The 20,606-nt window shown below is 37.2% G+C and overlaps 1 protein-coding gene across 1 annotated transcript in view; it reads right to left on the bottom strand.

The window, feature by feature from the left end:
* Window positions 1-1,889: 1,889 nt before the first annotated feature.
* The window catches only part of QSOX2 (quiescin sulfhydryl oxidase 2), a 29,187-nt gene continuing 10,470 nt past the window's right edge, over window positions 1,890-20,606 (bottom strand). The window contains exons 7-12 of the mRNA XM_049832377.1: window positions 19,475-19,618; window positions 17,153-17,282; window positions 14,692-14,814; window positions 13,352-13,502; window positions 8,958-9,146; window positions 1,890-6,348 (exon numbers count right to left, since the gene is read on the bottom strand). Coding sequence (XP_049688334.1) covers window positions 5,798-6,348; window positions 8,958-9,146; window positions 13,352-13,502; window positions 14,692-14,814; window positions 17,153-17,282; window positions 19,475-19,618 — 1,288 coding nt within the window. The 3' untranslated portion in view covers window positions 1,890-5,797. The remainder of the gene's footprint in view (window positions 6,349-8,957; window positions 9,147-13,351; window positions 13,503-14,691; window positions 14,815-17,152; window positions 17,283-19,474; window positions 19,619-20,606) is intronic.

Here is a 20,606-nt window from a genome sequence, read left to right as displayed (position 1 = left end):
GTGCACGCAGGTGGCTGTGCCTGTGTCCGTACCTGCGTGCTTGTGCTCCGTTCCGTGGGTGCTTGTGCGTCTGCGTGCGCGGAGGTGTTGGGGTGTGGGCACGTGTCTGCGTGCTTGTGCATGTCTGTGCGCCGGGGTGGACAGCCCCGTGCGTGTGTGTTCAACGCTTGTCCCAGGCAGCCGGAGCTGATAATTGTGGTTGTTACTGTGAGCCCGTTAATCCCCCGAATCCCTTTACCTCCTGCTCGCGGGGGATTACAAATTAATAAAAGCAGCTTAGGGGCGGGAGCCTCCAAACACACATATGTTCCTGCCGGACAGCAGCATAGGGACTTTCGCCCGCCTGTGGGGGCAGCCGGGGAGCGGGCCCAGCGCCAAGCCCCCCAGGGCCCCGACCTGGTGACGCACCCGCATTGGCCCCGCACTGCTGCTGAGCACCCTTGGGTGCCAGGCTGCCTTCCTGCCTGCTCTCTTCCTCCGGGTCCTGCACAGCACGGGGCTGCAGGAGCCAATGGCTGGGTCAGGATTGTCCCCTCTGATGGTTCATCTGGCCAGGGGACAGGTCCCAGCCTGGGGGACAGCTCAGACCCGTACGATTGGAAAAGAATGCAGGGAGACATTTGGGGGACCAGGATCTGGGGTCCCCAAATAAGGTACCTAGAAACGCCAGGCTGGAGTACAGCTGGGGTACAGGTAGAGCACTGGTGGAGCATCACCAGTACCGTGCTGCAGTAATGCCAGGTACCACGGTGAGCATTGGCTGCGCTGGGGCACCTCGACCCTCCCCAGGGCCCTGAACAGCTCTTGGGGGGAGGAGGCAGGCGATGACCCACATGGTCTCTTTTAAGCTCAGTTTTATAAGTGGATTTTTAGTCTGATCCTTTAAAGAAGCAGTTTAAGAAAAAGTGTGTGTGTGGCTGTTCCCCAGTACATGTGGCATGGGGCAGGGTCGTGGCAGCTGTGGCTCTGCAGGGTGGAGGACAGCGGCCGATGTCCCGCTCAGGACCGTCGACGGCACGTGCCAGCCCTGCACAGCCTCATGTTTTCAGTCCCATGGGTCGCTTGCAAGGTGGCACCATCTCAGCAGCTTTGGATGATCTCTGCCCGTTCTTGTGCCCTCCTGCTCAGGCTGTAGCAGGCTTCAGACCCTGCACCTGTTTAAAACAAGGCAGCAGGTGTATTCACTTTGGGTGGGAAGGACAGGTCACATCTACTTCTGCCCCAGCAGGGACAATGTCTGCATTTGCCCTCAAGACCTTTAGGCGATGAGCCCATACATCAGGTTCCTGGGAGAACATCACTGTTTTCCAGGCAAGGTCACAGGCCGGCAAGGAAACGCACGTTTGTCTGGAGAAGCGAGTTGCAGTGCTAAATTTCAAAGAACCTTATTTTACAGGTTTAGAAATCTTATTGATTTCTAAAAATATCTTGTAGGACTTCTGCAGATAGATAATCAACATTTTTAGCAAGTCAACCGTCCCACCTCAGTGGCACTGCGGTCGCCAGCAGAAGCTGCAGAAAGATTCAGAAGCCCCCAGTGGAGGTTAGCACCATCTCGCCAAAGAAGAGATGGTCAGGTTTAAGAGAAAGGAAGATTTGTGTATGTGTGTATATAGAGAGATAATGTGCAAATAATTGGTCAGAAACTGACAATTTTTCCATCACTCCTGCAAACACTCACTAACATTTTATAAAGTTATGGGATAACAGTGAAAGAAATGGAGTAAAAGTTTACCTGTTCCTGGTACTTTTCAAAATTAAGTACCTACATAAAGTGACCAATGTGGTCTGAAACGGACATGTATGCAAGATAGCCTTGCAATACAGTTTAGCTAAAAAGAACTTGAAAATACAGGTAAAAAGCCAAAATGCACCACTTTGCCCAAATGTTTGCAATTTATTTTAAACAAGCATATTAGTTTACAATTTAGTACAAAACAGTCACTTTTCCTTCCTAGAGAGGTATGAGACTGAGTAAAAAAACCAAACCAACCAAAACATAATAGACTTGAAATGTCAAGTTATTGAATTAAAATAAATAAAACATTTAAATTACTGAAATGGTACATTCACTATTTTTAACACCTCATATGCAATGCACAGACCTAGACAATACACCTTGGACCTCTTGCTAAGATGGTAGTTCCCATCCAGTTCTGAGCAGGAACAGCAGGATGGATACACTGCTGGAAATTAAAAATCAAGAGTTTTCAGGAATAACTTCATTAGCTTTCTTTAGCACTTGCAGCTTCCTTTCTCTTCTGGCACATTCCACAGTACTCCTTTTATTTTCTAGGCAGGTTTAATATTTCCTCTTTAAAAACATCCAAAGAGCAAAGAAGCCTCCATGAATTACAAAGGGCCAAGAAATCCTTCTCAGAAATGACTGCCGCTAGTCCACAAATGAAAGTGGCATTGAAGAAACTTCTGTGGTACAACACAATACACAAAGAAAACCTCCAGGACTGAGGAGGTGGTGGTTTGAGGCAGTTTTGAAAAGGAAACACTTTCTTGTAACTCACCCACTGATAATGCACCATGGCAAAACAATATCACACATTCACCAGCAGACATAATACAACTTTACAGTCAGAGTACATAAAAGGATGTAATTTGTCATTACAAAGACAGAAAATAAGAACAAGTAAACCAAGATTTACACAACTGAATTCAAAGTCAAGAAAACTTTTCCAGGTGAGGTCACTACCAGCAGTTAAAGTGAAAGCCTTGGCCAGTTAACTGGCAACAGAGTTAGAGCACCAACACGGGTAATCAACATCCTAATTTCATGCTTTTACACTGTTAAGAAAAATAAAAGAACACAGGAGGTTTGAGTATCGTTTGGTTTTGTCATGTTTCCAGCAGGGTCACAGCAACATGAAAGTTAATGGTGTGTAGCAAAAAACCCCCTTATTCCAAAACCACATTTGCTGCTGTTTTAATGGCAAAATCATCCCTACAAACCTTCAAAGCCTTTCGTTTCCATATGCAGATGAAAATAAGCAGAATGAGTCAACGCTAACAAACTCAGATCTATATATTTGGTAGAGTTCTAAACAACAGCAGTAATGACCAATTTTCAACTTCAAAATTTGCAACAATACTGACAGCAGGAAATTCAATAGTCCCACAGAAACTGGCCAAACTTTTCAGATCCGATACTTGCTATGCTGCGGTTCTGGGTTTTTTTGGTGTTTGGGTGGGTTTTTTTGAGAAGCTAAATGTCCTTGCTTCTCAGCTGATATCAAGGTCTCCCCAGATTAGGTCACTTGTATTTCCAATTTTCAAAACTAAATTTGTAAACTCTGGGCTTTCTTCTTAACAAGACTCTTCCTGGGACCTCTCACTGGATTCCAGCACAAAGCAAGTGGCACCAATGAGCCAGCCTGGACAACCTTCCGCCACTGGTTCACCATCTTTCTAGTTACTCACGAGTTGTTTTAATATTCAAGCCCAGGTGCTATAAAGGTAATTATAGGGACTTTTATAAATTCCTAAAGAAGAGGGAGACCCACGATGGCTCCTCGAGCCAGAACTCCTGAACAGTGAGGGTCCTTAAAAAGCACAGACTGACTTAACATCACAGACTTAATGTCAAAATTAGAGAAAATTTTTCAGGTTAGACCATAGGCAGAAGCAGCTGCCCACAGGTGCTCCCAGCAGCTCTCAGCTCCGCGGAGGCAGCATATGGCAGAAGGCAGGAGCTGGCACCCAGCTTCGCCGAGAGAGCGTGGAGTCAAGTTTCTCACGTTGGAGCAAGAGCCATCGGGTGCATACAATGAACAGTGAAGATGGTTTAAGAAAGCCTGAAAATGCGCCTCTTTCTGTATGTCACACCAACAGTGCCATGTGAATGGAGATTTTTTTTTTCCTCTGACACGTTTACAATAACCACAGAAGGTTATTACTTTGTGTATGTTATTCTGATAAACTTAAGGAACAAGGGACAATAAATCTTTGAAGCCCAATTTTGCTATTCCAATTGGAAGCTGTAGAAGCTCGTGTCAGAAACGTTCAGTTTTGTGAACAAACAAGATCTGATTACAAAAAAATATCCCTGTTGAGTTTTTGTGCTTTTAGACCATTCTTGTTGCTAGGCTTTAAAACTTTTTATCCTAGAGCTTATGATGGAAATAGGAGGACGACACATTAACAGTGTAAATACAATGAATTGGCCAGGGACTATTTATTTCTTCTCATGTAGCAGAAGAGCTAGCAAACATTCAATTAAATTAAAAGTTGCAAATGTAGAATTGAAAGGAAAAGCCTTTTTATATAACATAATTAATCTGTAGAACTCACTGCCACAAGAAAACATTGAGGCCAAAACCTATTAGGATTAACTAAAGATTAGGTAATGGATAACTAGAACATGCTCAATTACATTGGATAGGATTATAAACTTCACTATCCAGGACGTGAATTATCCCCCACAGTTAGGATCAGAAAGGAACTCCTATTCCACATGGTAATTTTATAATTGTTTTCATGGTTTCTTCTAATTGCTGCCAGCCAGGACCCCAGGCAACCAGACAGACCTGTAAAGGCAACTGCCATATTCCCAATCACTGCCACATCCCTGAATGGAGCAGCTCTCAGAGTTAACCATTAGTTAAACCCTTCTTGACCCAAACAGAAGAGCACTCCAGCAGAAGGGCAAGAGAAATGGGCTGTTCTTTTAAGTACTGTACAGACAACTTTACAGCTAGCAGGTGATACTCTCTGTGAACTCAGAATTGGAAATACCAGGTGAAGTGTTTACCCCACCTTACAAGGAGAAAACTACTAAATTGTAATGGAGTTATTCAACATCATAAGAAACTTAGTATTTCCAGATCTGTAAATTTGTTCTGGCATGCTGATGCAAATCTCACTGTCCTTCACTGAAAACACTGTTTCCCTTTATTAGAGTTCATCAGAATTGGCTTCCATCTGGATAACACAATAATTACTCAGCTACTTTTCTGGTTCATAAATGAGCGAGGCGAGTTATCTAACGCTCCGTTAACACATCCAATAGAGGAGCAAGCAATGCACTGGGTCCAAGGCTGTCCCTGCTTACATCTAAACTCAATTAAAATGGATCACAGCATTAGCAAGTGGAATCAGGCTGTTTACTGAGATACAAACTGCCCCAAAACTCTCACCCTAGCAGAAACACACACATCCTTGGCTGGAACGCACACGAGAATGGAAGACTTATTTGAACGTGTAATGCTTTCTACTTTAAATATGCAGTGTAAATAATATTTCAGAAAGTCACATAGGTTTAGAATGGATTTAATCAGAATAGAACTCTTGTTTCCTGAAAAAAAAAAATAAAAAAAAAAATCAGAATTCTTGCTTCTCCAAATGAAGCAGCCAAGGTAACAGCATAACTGTTCAGTACTCTGGTAGGCAAAATCAGCTCTGGATAAATTAAAAAAAACACCTGACTTGAAGTACACAAAACAATATCCAATTTCCTTCTAAAACCAGGCACAGTTGATTGCATAATGCAATGTTTACTCTGAAAATGAGTAAAGGATGTAGGTGGTAAGTCATGGAAAAATCTTAACTGAAAAATGCAATGCTTCCTTCAGTGGACATTTTATGATAGCACTGTGTGCCTCAGTTAAAGATTAGGGTTCTTACAGCGAGCTCCATATATTAAGCTATAACACTTGTGAAATGACTTGGGGAGAAAGGGTTTTGAAACATGGAATACTGTATATAAAATCCCTGATCATAAATATTAAAGCTGTATCTGGTACTGAACAGCCACGTACAATGAAAACTTTGTTTCCGATTTAAACTTCTATACAGATGAACGATAATACTTCACTCTCCACCGTTTAGATCTCATTCGGAAAAAAAAATACATTATCATTAAAAATAAGGATGATGCTACATACAGTATGACACACAGACTCATGTCTATGTTTGAAAATCCAATCCCTAAGAAAGACACGGCCTGCTTCGTCTCTTTAAGGTTAGCTGATCCAATTGCACTTTTACCACTATCTTTGACAGGTCCATGGTTTGCTATTAGCTTATCTAACACCTTAGATTCTGAATCGAGTATGTTTTCTTTATCCTGGATCTTATTTTCTCTGTTTCCACTTGGTTTCTTCAGTAGGCTTTTGTCTTTCAACTCCCTTGTATCTCCCTGTTCAGTTTCGCTGGAGTCAGTCTGGCTTTCAGTGTATTTATATAGAATATTTTCAGTGTTATAGTGGCACTTCATGAATTGTAGAACTTGGGCTTCATTCCAGCTGTGTAATCCTTTAATTTCTTCATGACATGCAGGACAAATGTCTGGAGTTGGCCACTGAACTTTGGGAAATTTTGGATCTTCAGTCAAATCACCTAATTGGGAGGAGAAAAAACGTAAAACTATCAGAATTGAATGAACTAGGGAAGCTGGACCATCAGACATTTCACTGGAAACCACAGAGAATATTTTCCACTCATAAATACTGAGGCTGGCAAAAAAAGCACAGCCCATTAACGTTTGTATTAAACTGAAAACAATCATGAAAAAAATTGGAAATTCATAGGTTTCCTTACGGATGCATCAATTATGTTCCAAAGTGTTGCTTCCTCTTTCAAAACACAAACACTAAATAGTAAATATTTTCCTTTTCTCTCAGTAAAAGCTGTAGCATTCAAATTCTAATACAAGATACTACAATTGCTATGCTTTTAGAAGGCATGAAAACACCACCATCTGGGCCTTTCAGGGGTTAACTTGAATTATGGTTCAAAACAAACTGCTCTTTTGCACTCAATACTCTTTAATCCTGAAGCTTGGTTTGCAGCAAACATTTTCAAGGCCAAAAACTTGCAGATATTTTTATGTTTCTATATTGTGAACCATTCTACCCTAAGCTTGCTTTTTCATAGCTTGCATTGTTACTGTAGCAAACTATTTTCAGTACTTTAAAAACTATTATCATAATTAAGATGTATTTTTCAGCTTGCTTTTTAGCATTTAAACATATAATGCTGTCTTGAACTAGATCCAATTTTAACATTTTAGTTGCTCATAGCTCTGGCCACCTTTCTGTCTTGATGGCAGAGCTGAACACTGTAGCTAGTGTTGCACTTTGTTCTAAAAAAAATATTTTTAAAATGTGGATGGAGATAATTTTTAGAACAAAAACCTGTACCTGGTAAAAAAGCTGATTTATTTATCTGATTGTTATTAGTACACTAACACTTAAAATATTTTAGAAATAAATATAGATTCTTATTTTATTGTTATTTTTATAATTTTTAAAGGCAGGAAACTTCCACATGATTTTGAGCAAAATATTGTTTAGGGATTCAGAGAAGGCTTAAAATATTTGTCTCTTTGATATCTGCAAGTATGAGAGCAAGTCTGCATTTCAGATATCTTTAAATAAGGATTACTCAGTAATCAAATTGTTTCAGTAGAGAAAGTAGAAACAAAACGTCTTATGATAAGATTACAAACGGAACACTTGCTGTACTTCATGTTTTCCTGCCAAAAAGAAGAACGCTATAAATTCTGCACATTCTAAAGCAACAGGAAAGAATTAAATAGGGCAGAGCCATATACAACAACCTCATGACCTGCACTTGAAGGCTGTGCCAAGGTGTTTTCATTGACCAGTCAAACATCATTTCTCACTGAAAGCTATATATATTACCAGAAATACAGATGCAGCTTTTAGGAATTAAAATAAGTCACTGTCCCAAAGAGAAATTTTAGTAAACTTAAAAAGCATAATTTAATATTATTAGTTATTCCAGTACGTTTATACTTCTTACTAAAAGGGTATTTTAGCCAGCTGTTGCATCATCTAAATCAATATCCATGCGAGTTTTCCAATAACTTAATGTTCTAAATAAGTGTATTGCTCCACTACTTAGCAACTTCAAGTTAACATGATGACTTTTCTTCTGTATTCAACCTGGCAATAGTAACAAACATTAGGGGATGTTTTTATTTAATACCTCATCATTTACTTTTCTCCTTGGAGAAAGGAGACAAACTGTTTATGCTCACAAGAGTATTTAATACTTCATAAATCTTGGGAATTCAGCATAACCATAATATAAACACAATATAGCATATTTAAATTGTAACTAACGCTACATTACACAGATCCATAACAGCAGACAGGGATTAAGTGTAAAGAGAAACCAATTTTCTTTAGTGCTTTAGTTACTTGATATTCCCATAACAGAACGGATTAAATACAACCAGTATCTTAATGGTACTTTTAGTCTAACTGAAAACATAGCAATCTAGCAGGGGAACAGATTTTCTTCATAGAGTAATTTTATTTTATTCAGTTGCTGATCTGCTAATAGTTTAGGCTCTTTTATCCTGAGAAAGTCTCCTCTTCAATGATCATCATTTTCTATACAGCATCTCTCCAGAACAAAACGAAGACAGGTTATAACACCTATTTAAACTGTTACAGAAAGAAATTTAATTATTTTTTAGCCACTGGTAAGTAGCTGAACTGAATGCTCCTTTTTGAAAAGGCTTGATTTGTACTCCAGAAATATCCTCTCATCAAGCAACAGGTAAAATCTCAGAAGAAACAGTATCTTTGAGAATGATGTTTTTTCATTATATATGATAAGAGATAACTATGTTACTGGAGGATAGCATATCTCAAGTATATATTTCTCACTCATGCAAAGTTTAGCATGTTGGTCTTAAGAGTTATAGTTGATTGGGATGCTCTAGGTTTTGCTCTATACACAAGTACCCTTTCTTGTACACCAATGTAAATGTGGAGTTAGTCTTTTGAAGTCAGTATTTAATAAAGGAAAGTCAAGCTGGAACAACTGTTAACTGTTGCTTCTAAACTCTCGTTACAGAGCCTCATTTGCACATCCCTTTGTTCAAATACAAACCACATTGTATTAAATGCCACAGCCTTGGCTTTCAGACACAGCTACCTCTGGTGGGTTTTCCTAAGCAAGGTCTTCCATACCTGCGAGCCTGTTATTCACTACATTGTGTTTCTCCCAGAGCCAGAGAACAGCCTTGTCTAAGGTTTTAACGGAATCCATGGACTCTTTAGCCATTTCTTCAAAATGCTGAGCACAAGCCTTGCATCCAAAAAAGTGGTGAATGTATCTCCGCATGATCTGAAGTACTATTTGGGGATTGTCTTCAAGACCTAGGAAGACAGACGATAGATGCATTCAGCATCATCTGGACAAACATCAGCACTTTAATGTACATAAAAGTGAACTGTGGGAAAAGGAAAGGAAATGTTGCTACCTTCCTGTCCCATGCAAATTTATACCTCCACTTTAGAGATAAGAAACTAGCCACTTTTGTAATTTAAAGATATCCATAACACATGTGCCATCATACAGAACCTATACCTCAGTAAGTCACAAAGATATTAGAGGGATTAAAAGCTTCACACAGTTCTTAGAAGAAATACCCCTTCCCCACAAAATACACATAAGATATTGTCACTAAGTGGTTGAGGTGAGACATTTAGAAACCAAATTATTTGGCAATAAATAATGTAGAGTTTAAACTGTTCTCAAACAGTATGTTTCAAAACATACTGTTTTGAAAGGTTATCTGGGATATCAGACACAACTACAAGGGGATTCTTTCAAACACACTAAGGTTCAAAAAATGCTAGGTGAGCCCTAGTGTTATTAAAAATGCAAAGTAGCTATTTATACCAGTACATACTAACACATTTAGTCTACGCAATTGTGTTCAAAGTTACCCTGAACAACACATTAAAATAAGAGTTAAAGGTCAAGTGTTCTTTACACTGAAATTTCTCCTTTCAAAGAATATCTTACAAGTTGAGAGGTGGAACAAACTTAGCTAAACGAAAATCGGACGTTAAAACTTTTTCAGAAGCCCATTATCAGAGTACGTTTTGAAATTGTTAACATGTGCGAAGTCCACGCTGTCTATACTTCCCACAATTCTTCTGGAAGTAGAGCCTTTCTCCAATAACTTGCCCAATAACTAAATGAATATTTATGTTATGTATTCACCATTACATTTATGCTCAGGCACTAAAGTTATGGTGACCTTGCTACTGAAAAACCAAGGGTCAAAACCCCTCTGGTAAGTATTTCACAAGGTGCCTGTGATATCTGTTTGTTACTCCGTAACTCTGAGGTATTACAGAATACCAGAATCTCATTACAGTTATTAATTCCACAGCTTTTTTGGCAGGCACTGAATGCACACACATAACAGCTACTTAGCGACTTTTGAACTTTCGAGAGTAACTCAGGAATTCCTCCTAAAATAAATACAAAACACATTATTCTTTCTATAACATTCACACTTGTACACTAAAGATAATGCAAAAGAATTATTATTTTATTGAGAAGGAAGCTAAGGTCTTTAGAGATTGAGAACTTTGCCCTGGGCCTTTATTGTGACAGCAGGTAGTCCCTACATCTATAAGTGGCTTGAAAACCTGATATAATTTGTTGAAATCCTAATGGTTTCATTTCAGTCTCCCAGATTTTCTGATTCATGCTTAATTGACCTTGTAAATTATGCCAAAATGTATTTACAAATGTACTATACATTATCACGAACACACACTTGTCAAACGAAACATTTTATGATGCAGATTGATCAAATTACCAATGCCTGCAGTTGAACACCTCTATCAAGAGTAATTTACAATGCAGGTTTTGTAGGTTCTGTAGTAAAGGGTTACGGTGCTTTGTTCACAGTCCTATTCCATAGTGAGTAACAAACAGTTTGGTAGCACATATGCCCTCCGTACATGTGTTGGTTTTTGGAAAAAAAAAAATCCTCAACAAAACCTATTCAAAACTATCAGAGTACTTATCTGTTATGTATAAGAAATGCATTTAGACTGTCATAAACACCTTTATTTAGAACAACAACACTACATTCTTAAACACGGCCACAAAAAAGTCTTTAAAGCCAAAAAGAAATCATAAAAAGCAAACAATCTCTACTCAGACATTCAATATCTGTGATTGAATAGGCATGTATAAATAAAAGCTATGAGATTAAAGCAGATTAAATTACCGTATTAAAAGAAAGGCTGAAAAATAATTTTGGAAAGTTGAAATGAATTTCAGGCAAAACAGTTTTACCCTGTATACTAAAATATATATTTAGAAAAAAACAACAACAAATACAACAAAAGTAACTACTAGCAAATAATCTCTTTATGGAGGAACAGAGATTCATACACAAATTTAATTATATCTGCTCTCCTGTGTAATGTTATGCTCTTGAAAATTCATTTTGTGGTGAGGTCTTTCAAATTCAGCAACAGATTAAAAAGAATCCAGATAATTTTTTTATAAAATCCACAAGCCTGTCTTATTCATGCCAATAGATCCTATTACCTAAAAACACATTTCATATAATTAAGCGTGCTCAGGACTAGATTTCTATAATGATTTTATACATCCTCGGATGCGAGCAGTTCTGTTCAGAGTTCCTTTGGATTCCCTTATGCTGATCCCATTGCAGGCTCAAATTACACCGTTCAACAATAAAACGTGTCAAATATAAACCAATACAAACATTATATCAAGAAAGCCATAGCAAGTTCACACTGACTGCCAGACTCTGCAAGCAGAGGAAACTATCAAGAAAAATACAGCTGCTTTAAAAAGAAAACAAACAATTGCAAAATGGCTCATTTTGTTTGTTTTTCTTTTATCAGCCCAGAGATGAATCTTCTATTAACATCTGCCATGTATCATCGTGTAATCCTCCTTTTCTCTTTCCTCCCAAACTACTGCAATTCAGGGTAACCCTAATCTTTAAAATGGACAAGAACCATAAAACCCTACCTGTGGTGGGAAGGATTAGGGAGTACATCATGCTTTTTAGTAGATGGGATTTAAACAAGCAATAAGGAGAGGAAAACCTCCCAAGACATAATCCGACAGTCTCAGACTGACCCAATTCTTTCGCCATAAGAAGTGATCATCACATATCTGTCCCGATTTAAATCGATGGTTAAGTGTGCCAAAGAGTTTTCAGGTTCTACAATGTATTTTTAACTTCAGACTAACTGGACCTCACTCTTGAAACATGGGAGCAATTTAAGACGCAATTTTGTATAGTTAAATATTAAGAACATTTTTACATTTAATTAGAACACCTTTTGGCAATTGGGACAAAAGGGGAAATCTAACTTATCCATGATCCTGTTGAACAGCTAATTTATCATCCAGTACAAAAAAACCCAAACTCACCAGGCAGAGCACAGTACTAAATTAAAGGGATTCAACCTACTGTCCCATGAATAACAAACAAAACAAGACAAAATGAAGAGAGAAACAAAAAAATCAACAACAGGATGATTAGCTACTCCAAAAAACCCCCTATTCTGCAGGAGATTCCATATTTAGAATTGAGAGATTTTCACTGTGATTGCAAGTAATGCTGGACAAACGCATGTATCCGTACTTCGAAATAATAAAATTATTTTTTTAAAAAACATACAATCAGCAACTGACAAATTGCATATTTCTGAGTTTTATGATCGAGTAACAGTCCAATAGCATTCTTATATTCCTTCGAAGAGACATTAAAAAGGCTTTAAATGAAAACTAAATAGAAGTATAACCAAACAAAGCACTGTCCTGGCAAGAATAAAAACATATGAGGGCCAATATTTTACCATTAGTAATTCTATTTCCATTGTGTGAGGAAAATAGATTATATATCCACCACGTTTCTTAAATGGGAATCATCACCAGAATATTAACACTCTGCTTCACAAGATGCTGCAAGTCTAAAAATCAGCAATTTTACAGAGTGCTTGCAAAGTAGTATATCACTGCACAGATTAATGGACACTAGGTACATTCAGCTGAAAAACAACCCCAAACAGTCACAGCATTCAGTATTTAAGAAATAATATTACAGAAGGATTGGCTAATGGTTGTACATCTTTTATAGCTACTAAACTGCATGGTTAAATCTCATTCTTCTCAAATTAAATTAGCAGTGTAACCTTAGGTAACCTGAACAATGTTCATCCCTTTTCAGGTAGTTCAAAATGTCTTTGTTTGAAATTCTCTCCTTTTTCTGCTTTATTGCTCACATCTTTAGGGCCACATACTTTATTTACCACATTTCTAAGCAAGGACAAACTGACACGCTTTCTTTCAAAGCCTTCCCACTGCAGTAAAGCTATGCTCTGACCTCTGCTGGTGCAAACCTGAAAGCTAAGCCTTGAAAGCCAATGTCCTCCACCAATGTGTTGTTAGTTGAGTATTTACACGCAAAAAAAAAAATATTTGTTCTAATCCATTACTTATTCTACTGTGTAGCAGAACTACTGTACATATTTGTCTCATCCTTCAAGTGTCTCGCATAACTGCTGCTTACCTGTATTTATCAAAGCTTTTGGTCGCAGTGCAGCTTGAACAGTTAGGGTATGAAACAGCTTCCAAAGGGAACAGGTATAACCTCTCAGCTCTGGTCTGCTGCCCTGACATCCGACCCACTGAACTTTCTTAGTGAGAAATATCCCAGAAATCTGAGCGGGGAGGGGGAAAAAAAAAAGTAGTATTTAAGATATACACATCTCCGGGACTTCACTACTGAACATAACAGCAGGCACAGCTGATTCTACCTTGAAATTGAGGTGATCCAAGGATAAAGAATAGTAAATGACTCTCTCTGCACTTCTGCTAATGAGTTCATGCTTAAGGCAAACAAATTTTAAACTTATAACAATCCTTAAGTCTGAGATACTCTGATGCACCATTGTAAAACTCATCACTGGCAAACATATTACATGATATACAAGGTACAGTCACTGGTGTCAAACCTACTAAAACGCACATCACAAATGTCTAATTAGTCTGACAGAATACTTTAAGTAGCTTAACTTGTAAAGTTTTTTTTAAACACAGTGTGAACACAACACACACACAAATATTACTGTAAACTCTGACAGAGCTACAGTTTCCCTGGGCACATTAAAAATTCCATATTACTCAGCAAGGTTTACATAACTTACAGTGATAAAGTCTTAACAGGCTAAGATATAGAATTCATCATTATTCCTTAAAACAAAACCACTACTTATTCATTACGCCTAAAATCCAGTGCAAAATTTTAGTTTCTCAGACTTCTCTCTCTGCTTCCTAAAACACACAGGAGGTTTCCATATTTCAGATAGCAATCCCATTTCACAGGAAGAAAGACTCATATTAACTTCTGTACAAATATAGCCCTGTGACTGGGCTTTGCATTACCAAAGTGAGATGGGATTCCTAGCAAGGCCTTTATTGTGCCGGGAAATTAAAGAGTGTTTGGGGAAACTCTTTGGGAATAATATGCAATTCAGTGGGTAAATTTCCCATCACTTAAACTCTGACCTTTAAGAGAATCCTGCTGACAGCAGGCACAGCAAGCAAAGGCAACTCAAAAATATCCGCTGGGAACCTTGCATCATTTGAAGCTGACATTAGGGAACATGTATATGTTAGCGATCGCTTGCTCATTATAAAACTGAGACAGGATTGTGTATTTCAATTCTCTCATTTCAATTCCTTCATGTGGATTTTTTTTTCTGGTAATGATTTCACTTTATTTTCATTTTAACCTTCTTATAACTCCATTATGACTGAGGGACCATCAGTAAGTGATGTCTTAGATTTATATAGAATCTTATCCTTTACTAATGCTGTATTTTATGCTGGAAACTAGCAACAGCTTACCCGCATTTTGTTGTTGACCAGATCTAGGATAGCATCATAAGGGATTTTGTCTAATGGAAGGCTCACCAGCCACTCTTGCAAGGTCTCTAACAACTTTACCACAGGCTGTCGGCCAGGAAAAAGCTGTGGGAAAAAAAAAAAAAAAAAAAGAAAGAAGAAAATACCCATATTTTACCACATTTTAAAGCACAAATCTCATTAGCAGCAAGACACTTTTATCTTTACCTAAAGGCGTTTTACCTGTCTTTAAAATGCTTCAGATTTTCTTTTGTTATGAGCAAATTAATTACTTGTTCTGCTTTCAATAAAAAGCCATCTCACACTGATTTTTGCTTACAAAATTTAACAAGTTGCATGCACAAAATATTAACCAGTAGAATGAAGCTACCCAACAGCAGGCAGAAACGCTACAGAACAACTTTTGACAGATTATGTAGAACTTTGCATTAAGGTAATTCAGCTCAGTGTATAGCTCAGAACGGAGCATAAGACCTAAGTGAATCAGAGAGGATGAAATCCTTCTCACTCTTAGAAGATAATCACAAAAATGAGTTCTTATAAAATATTTGTTCAGATTTCTGTAAATGTAGATGATATTGGTTATCTAGAAGAGCATTTTCCTTTTCATATGTGTAACAGTGATTGCCAAAGTGATCTGGAAATAGTGACTTCCTTAACTTGCAACTTAAAGAAGTCAGTCTGGCAGATGAGTGTGAGGAACCGTAAATCAGAGGTAATGCCATTATTTTACACTAGAAATGGAATCTTACTTTAGTGATGGTTGTAATTACTATAGAATTAAGTAGGGTATGCATACCATCCTCTAAGTACCCTTCCAGAAGGAGCAGTATTTCAACAGATGGGGAAATAAAGTCCCTGTATCTGCTACATTAAATACAGAAAGCACTTTATGACAGAACATGCTATACATATGCCAGTCATTCTGCAGCCATTGTCCAACTATCGATAATATCTCTAATTCATAGACGACTCACTTGATACCATGCAAATCTAATGGGCAGGAACTGCCTTTTGCTAATTGTCTGTATTGTGTCTAACAAGGGGCCATGTGCATTGTTTGGGTTCAAAGACAAGTCTTAAACAGTCTAAAAAACCAGCACACCTCTGAACTACTGACTGCATACTATAATTACATCTATTCCTGTAGGAGCCCCAGAATATCACCCATTACTTTCTAAATGACAATAGTATCTCAGGTAGGTAACAGTCTCATCAAGGATTCAAAAAACAATGGACTTTGCACTGATAGCCAAAAAACCTAATTCTGCAACAATGAAAATCCCCCAGGTAAGGAACCAGAGACCTCTGTGACTTAAGATTTATCACCATCAATGCTGTTACACAGGAGGATAGTATAAAAAAATTTCCTAACCGAAACACCTGAGAATCATGAAAGTGTTACACAACAAGAGAATGCGAATAAAGGACAGCAGTCCCCACTTGTACAATGGCAGTCTGGAGATGAGCATGCAACTAAAAGAGAGCATTCCCCATTTATGCGCTAATAGCCAGGGAAGCAAATGACATCAGCTGGCCAGGAGCCATCAGGAAGAACAGAGGATGTTTTAGGGATAATATGATGGCAAGATTACCACCACACTTTCTTAAAGAAATGAGGCCAGCTAGAGATTTCTGACCTCTGATGGCCGTGGGGGGGCAAGAAACTGTCTGTCTGATTTTCAGATAAATCCAGATATTTGGAAATAGTTCATATAGGCCTTATTATTCCCTTAAACAGATACTGATTCACTTTCTTTAAAATAAAACAAAGTATTAGCTGCTCAATAAGTAAATACAAAGAGATATTGGTCATTTCAGTAGGCTGACATTATGAAGTTAATTATTTCAATTTTTTTTCAAGTCATATCACATTGTATTACATATATAGTCCCTTCACTCAAATGTAGTATGTAAGCATCTTTATTTTTTAAATACTCAATTATATTCAATACTACCATTATTTTGAAATATTCAGTTAAATTCAATACCTCAATTATATTCAAATATTAGACAGAAGTTACCAATATCTATAAACATAACACCATTTGTCAAGCATGCACTAGAGAAATCCAAAAGTCAAGAAGGCAAAACAAAGGGTTCTTTAATCCCACTCAGTTACAATAGCTACTTATCCTGAAAATCTGATAAATGGACTATATTCACAGTGTTTGTTCAATATGTTGCAGACTACTTAAGCTTTATTTAATTTCTAGCCCTCTGAGATTAAATTAAATGCATTTCAACCCTCTAAGTATGTCAGAACGACATACAGTAACTCAAAAATAACATATAAAGAAACCCACAAAACTATTTTTTAAGCTACTGAGGAAGCATATACTTAAACATTCTGAAAGACATTTTGAGAGACTTATGTCACATAATAAATTTTATGTTAGAGTCACTTTATTCTTACAAATAATCAAAGACTAGAAGTGTATACCTTGGCAGAGACGGTAACAAAATCCTTGAAGGTCTTCAGCTCAGCTCCCTCAAGTGTCTTGTGCGTAGCAAGCTCTACCCTAAGCAGGTAATGCAATCCCGATTCAAGGTCAGCCATGTACAGCTTAGATCTGAAACACACATATATAATGTTATAAAGCGGCAGGTTTCTTTCGCTCATTTTCTCACCAGTCATGAAGGTAAAATTGATATATAGTAGGTGTCATTAAAACCTCAACATTTGCCACTCCACAGTGATTGCAGTATAACCTACACCACTATGGGAAGACACAGCAGTTACTTCAGGTGCTCGGTATGGTGAGTGTCAAGTTCAGTGAGTTTCACTGTGTTCTCTTCAAAGAGTAATTTTGTGTCATTTTCTTCAGAGTTTAGACAAATGAAGCATAACCACATACAAGAATTTCCCTTATATTTGACTAAACTTTTTGCCTCCCAGCCAGCTTTACCTTGTAATGAAATTATAACCCTGACATTGACAGCAAGGAAATAGCTAGGGTAAAGAAATTATAGCTTCTCTTCAGGATTGACCACAAACAGAAAAATAACACGCTACGAAAAAAGGGAGACTTCAGTTGAACAAAAGTAGACCATACACAGAGCAGGAGTGCAAACAAGACTGAAAAAGGTCAACGTTGGAAAGGACTGAATCTAGAAATCCTCTCCCAAATGCACTAGTTTTACTCTAAGTTGTTTGCATACAAGTTTAACAGTCAATTTTAATCACACCAGCATTTAAGACAGAATTAGCTACCTTATCACAGGTACAAGTAAAACACGTAAAGCAAATCAAAGAGTTTAAGAGTTCCTTCTCATAACCAAATATCCTCCTAACAACAAAAACCACTTTACAAAGTACAAATACATCAAGTAAAACACCCTGTCTTTCAATGCTTTCAGAGTACAAGCTCTAGACAGTATGATACAGAGCAATGTAACCAAACAAACAGAAGTTCACATTGTTAACAGAGTTAAACACTTGTAAGAGTTCAGTAACATTATTATTTCTAGAAACAAATACAATTAAAAGAACAATCATTCAAGAAACTGGCTGGTCCCACCTCTTAAATAACATGCAGGAAATAACATATTAAAATACAGAATAATCTATATTCTTAACAACTCAAACTACAGACTTACTCTGAATTTATCTCCTTAATTAATAACATACTTGCTTATATTTAAACGAACTGCAAAATTCTGCTTCAAGTTTCTTAGATAGAGACACATCCAAGTGAATGCATGAGGTTCCCCAAAGAATCCTATTTAGAAGATACTTGGACTTGAGATTCACATCAACAAGATTTTGTCTTGCTGGAAAGCAGCTCAATTTAACTAAGTTGTTTTGACAACAGAATGTTTCATATAAAATATTTTATAATAGTCATGAAAAGAAGATGACACTAATAGTGTCCATGAAAGGAAAATAAGTACAAAATGAAAGCACTCAGTCCTACATCTTTTCCATCTAAAGATGCTGAGGGATTATCTCTCTGCAAAGCCTTTGCGTCCTTCTCTCAAACAGACAAAGAGGGAAAGAGGGTGAAGATAAACCTTACCGGATTTGGTATGATAAACATCTTTTACAGTGACTATAGTATTTTCTATTATACTTGCATTTAACAAGCACTCTTTAGAGGGCACTGATCACTATTATAGACACACAGAATTCTTGTTTTCTACAGAAATGTTATAGCTTGTTTTTTTACTATTTATTTTTTCAGGGACACCGATTACTTGCTGAAGTTTTCCAACAATTCAAATCAGTGATCTATATACTTCAGGTAATGGGTGAGAAGTCCTTGGTGTTTTTAAGTCAATTAAGCATTTAACAATACTTTTGGAGAAAAACATAAGAAGTGCAGATGTTTGCTGCTAAAAACCAAATACTGAAAGCCCCCAACAATTTCACCTCTGAATTGTTTCAAACACTGCTTATTGTTTCATAAAGAAGTTGTAACCTTGATGCTAGAATTGAACTAATTCACAAGTGTTACCTGAATATACTGGGAAATGGATGAAGTTGAAGCAACAGCTGAAAGCTTTGCTCTCAGTTTTGATGCCATAATTTCTCCCATATTAAGCATGAACGCCTTTAATTTTACCCAGCAGAAGAATGCAGATCATTCAGTAGTGACCAACCTATTCAATTCAATGTGCATCACCTGGGATGGAATGAAGTACAATTTTGAACTGCCCTAGGGTTTTATAATAAATTACAGCACAGCTTTCCACATGGCAAGAAAAAACTGCAAGCAAATTTTAATAAACAAGCATTGATCTGAAAATTGAGGTTATCACTTACTTATCGAACTCTTTCCACACCTTGATTTCTGTACTCTCCTCTTTGCTTTCTTGAACAGGTAGCTGAAGTGGCAAAAGAAGTTTTTTTCTTACACCTGGCAGCGACTTTAAATACGAAGAAAAGAAAGACCGTAGAGGCTTCAAACTGCATATAAATGGACAAAGTAAAGATTACTTTTAATCTCAGACTAAGTGACTATCCAAAGCAAATTAGTATATTTATAAATAAAAATATTCACTTTGTTTTATGTTTTTCAGTCCTAGTGCAACATGTTATGTTTTGATACAAAGTGAAATTAAATAATGTTCAGTTTAGGAATAGTAATAATAATAATTTGGATTAGAGGTTTGAAATTCCATCCAAAATTAGAAACGTAATTTTCATAAAAATGTCAGTTCACCTTACACAGGCAATGCTCACATGGAACAAGTATTTTGACTCAGAAGAAAGTTTAAGAACTTTGATGCTTCATTAATTTTTTTCACTTCTATTCCAAAGTTTTTTCTTTTCAGAAGTATCACAGTAATAGGTTAAAGCTATAAAGAGGCAACAGTAGTATGCAAAAGTAATATTAGGTCTTTTATTAAAAATACAGGTAACAATATTAAATGGTTCATTAACAATCAGCTCATTGCTCTCAGCATATCAAATTCCAAACAACAAACATTGGCCTAGAACTTTTATTTCCAGTTAGAAACACTACTTCAAAACATCTACTTCACAAGTGAGTTTTGTCAGCAGTATAAACTTGTTATTGTAGTCAAACAACACAAAGGTTATAATTAGCCACCACACCATTTTGGCTAGTCTTCCCTACCAAACGATGAAGTCTAACTTCCACTGGCATAACCCACATCTTGCGTTTCACAAGCATTCAAAGAGTAAACTGTATAACAAGACCACTAGATTAGTTAATAATTGCTAGAGAGCATTCAAGACAGGCAATTTTCAAACACAAAGAAATGGAACACAACTTCAGTCAGTACAATGTATTGATTACATGCCAGGACACAATGTCATTATATACATGCAAAAGGTTATAATAACTTACTTTGTATGAAAGGAAGCTGTGGAAATTGTTTTTATAGCTTAACTGAACCTCCCCATATTCCTCAGAGAGATAACTACTTAC

Source organism: Accipiter gentilis, chromosome 29, assembly GCF_929443795.1.
Source record: "Accipiter gentilis chromosome 29, bAccGen1.1, whole genome shotgun sequence".
Taxonomy (NCBI): Eukaryota; Metazoa; Chordata; class Aves; order Accipitriformes; family Accipitridae; genus Astur; species Astur gentilis.
The sequence above is the reverse complement of the archived record's forward strand: the minus strand, read 5'-3'. Positions and strand labels throughout refer to the sequence as shown.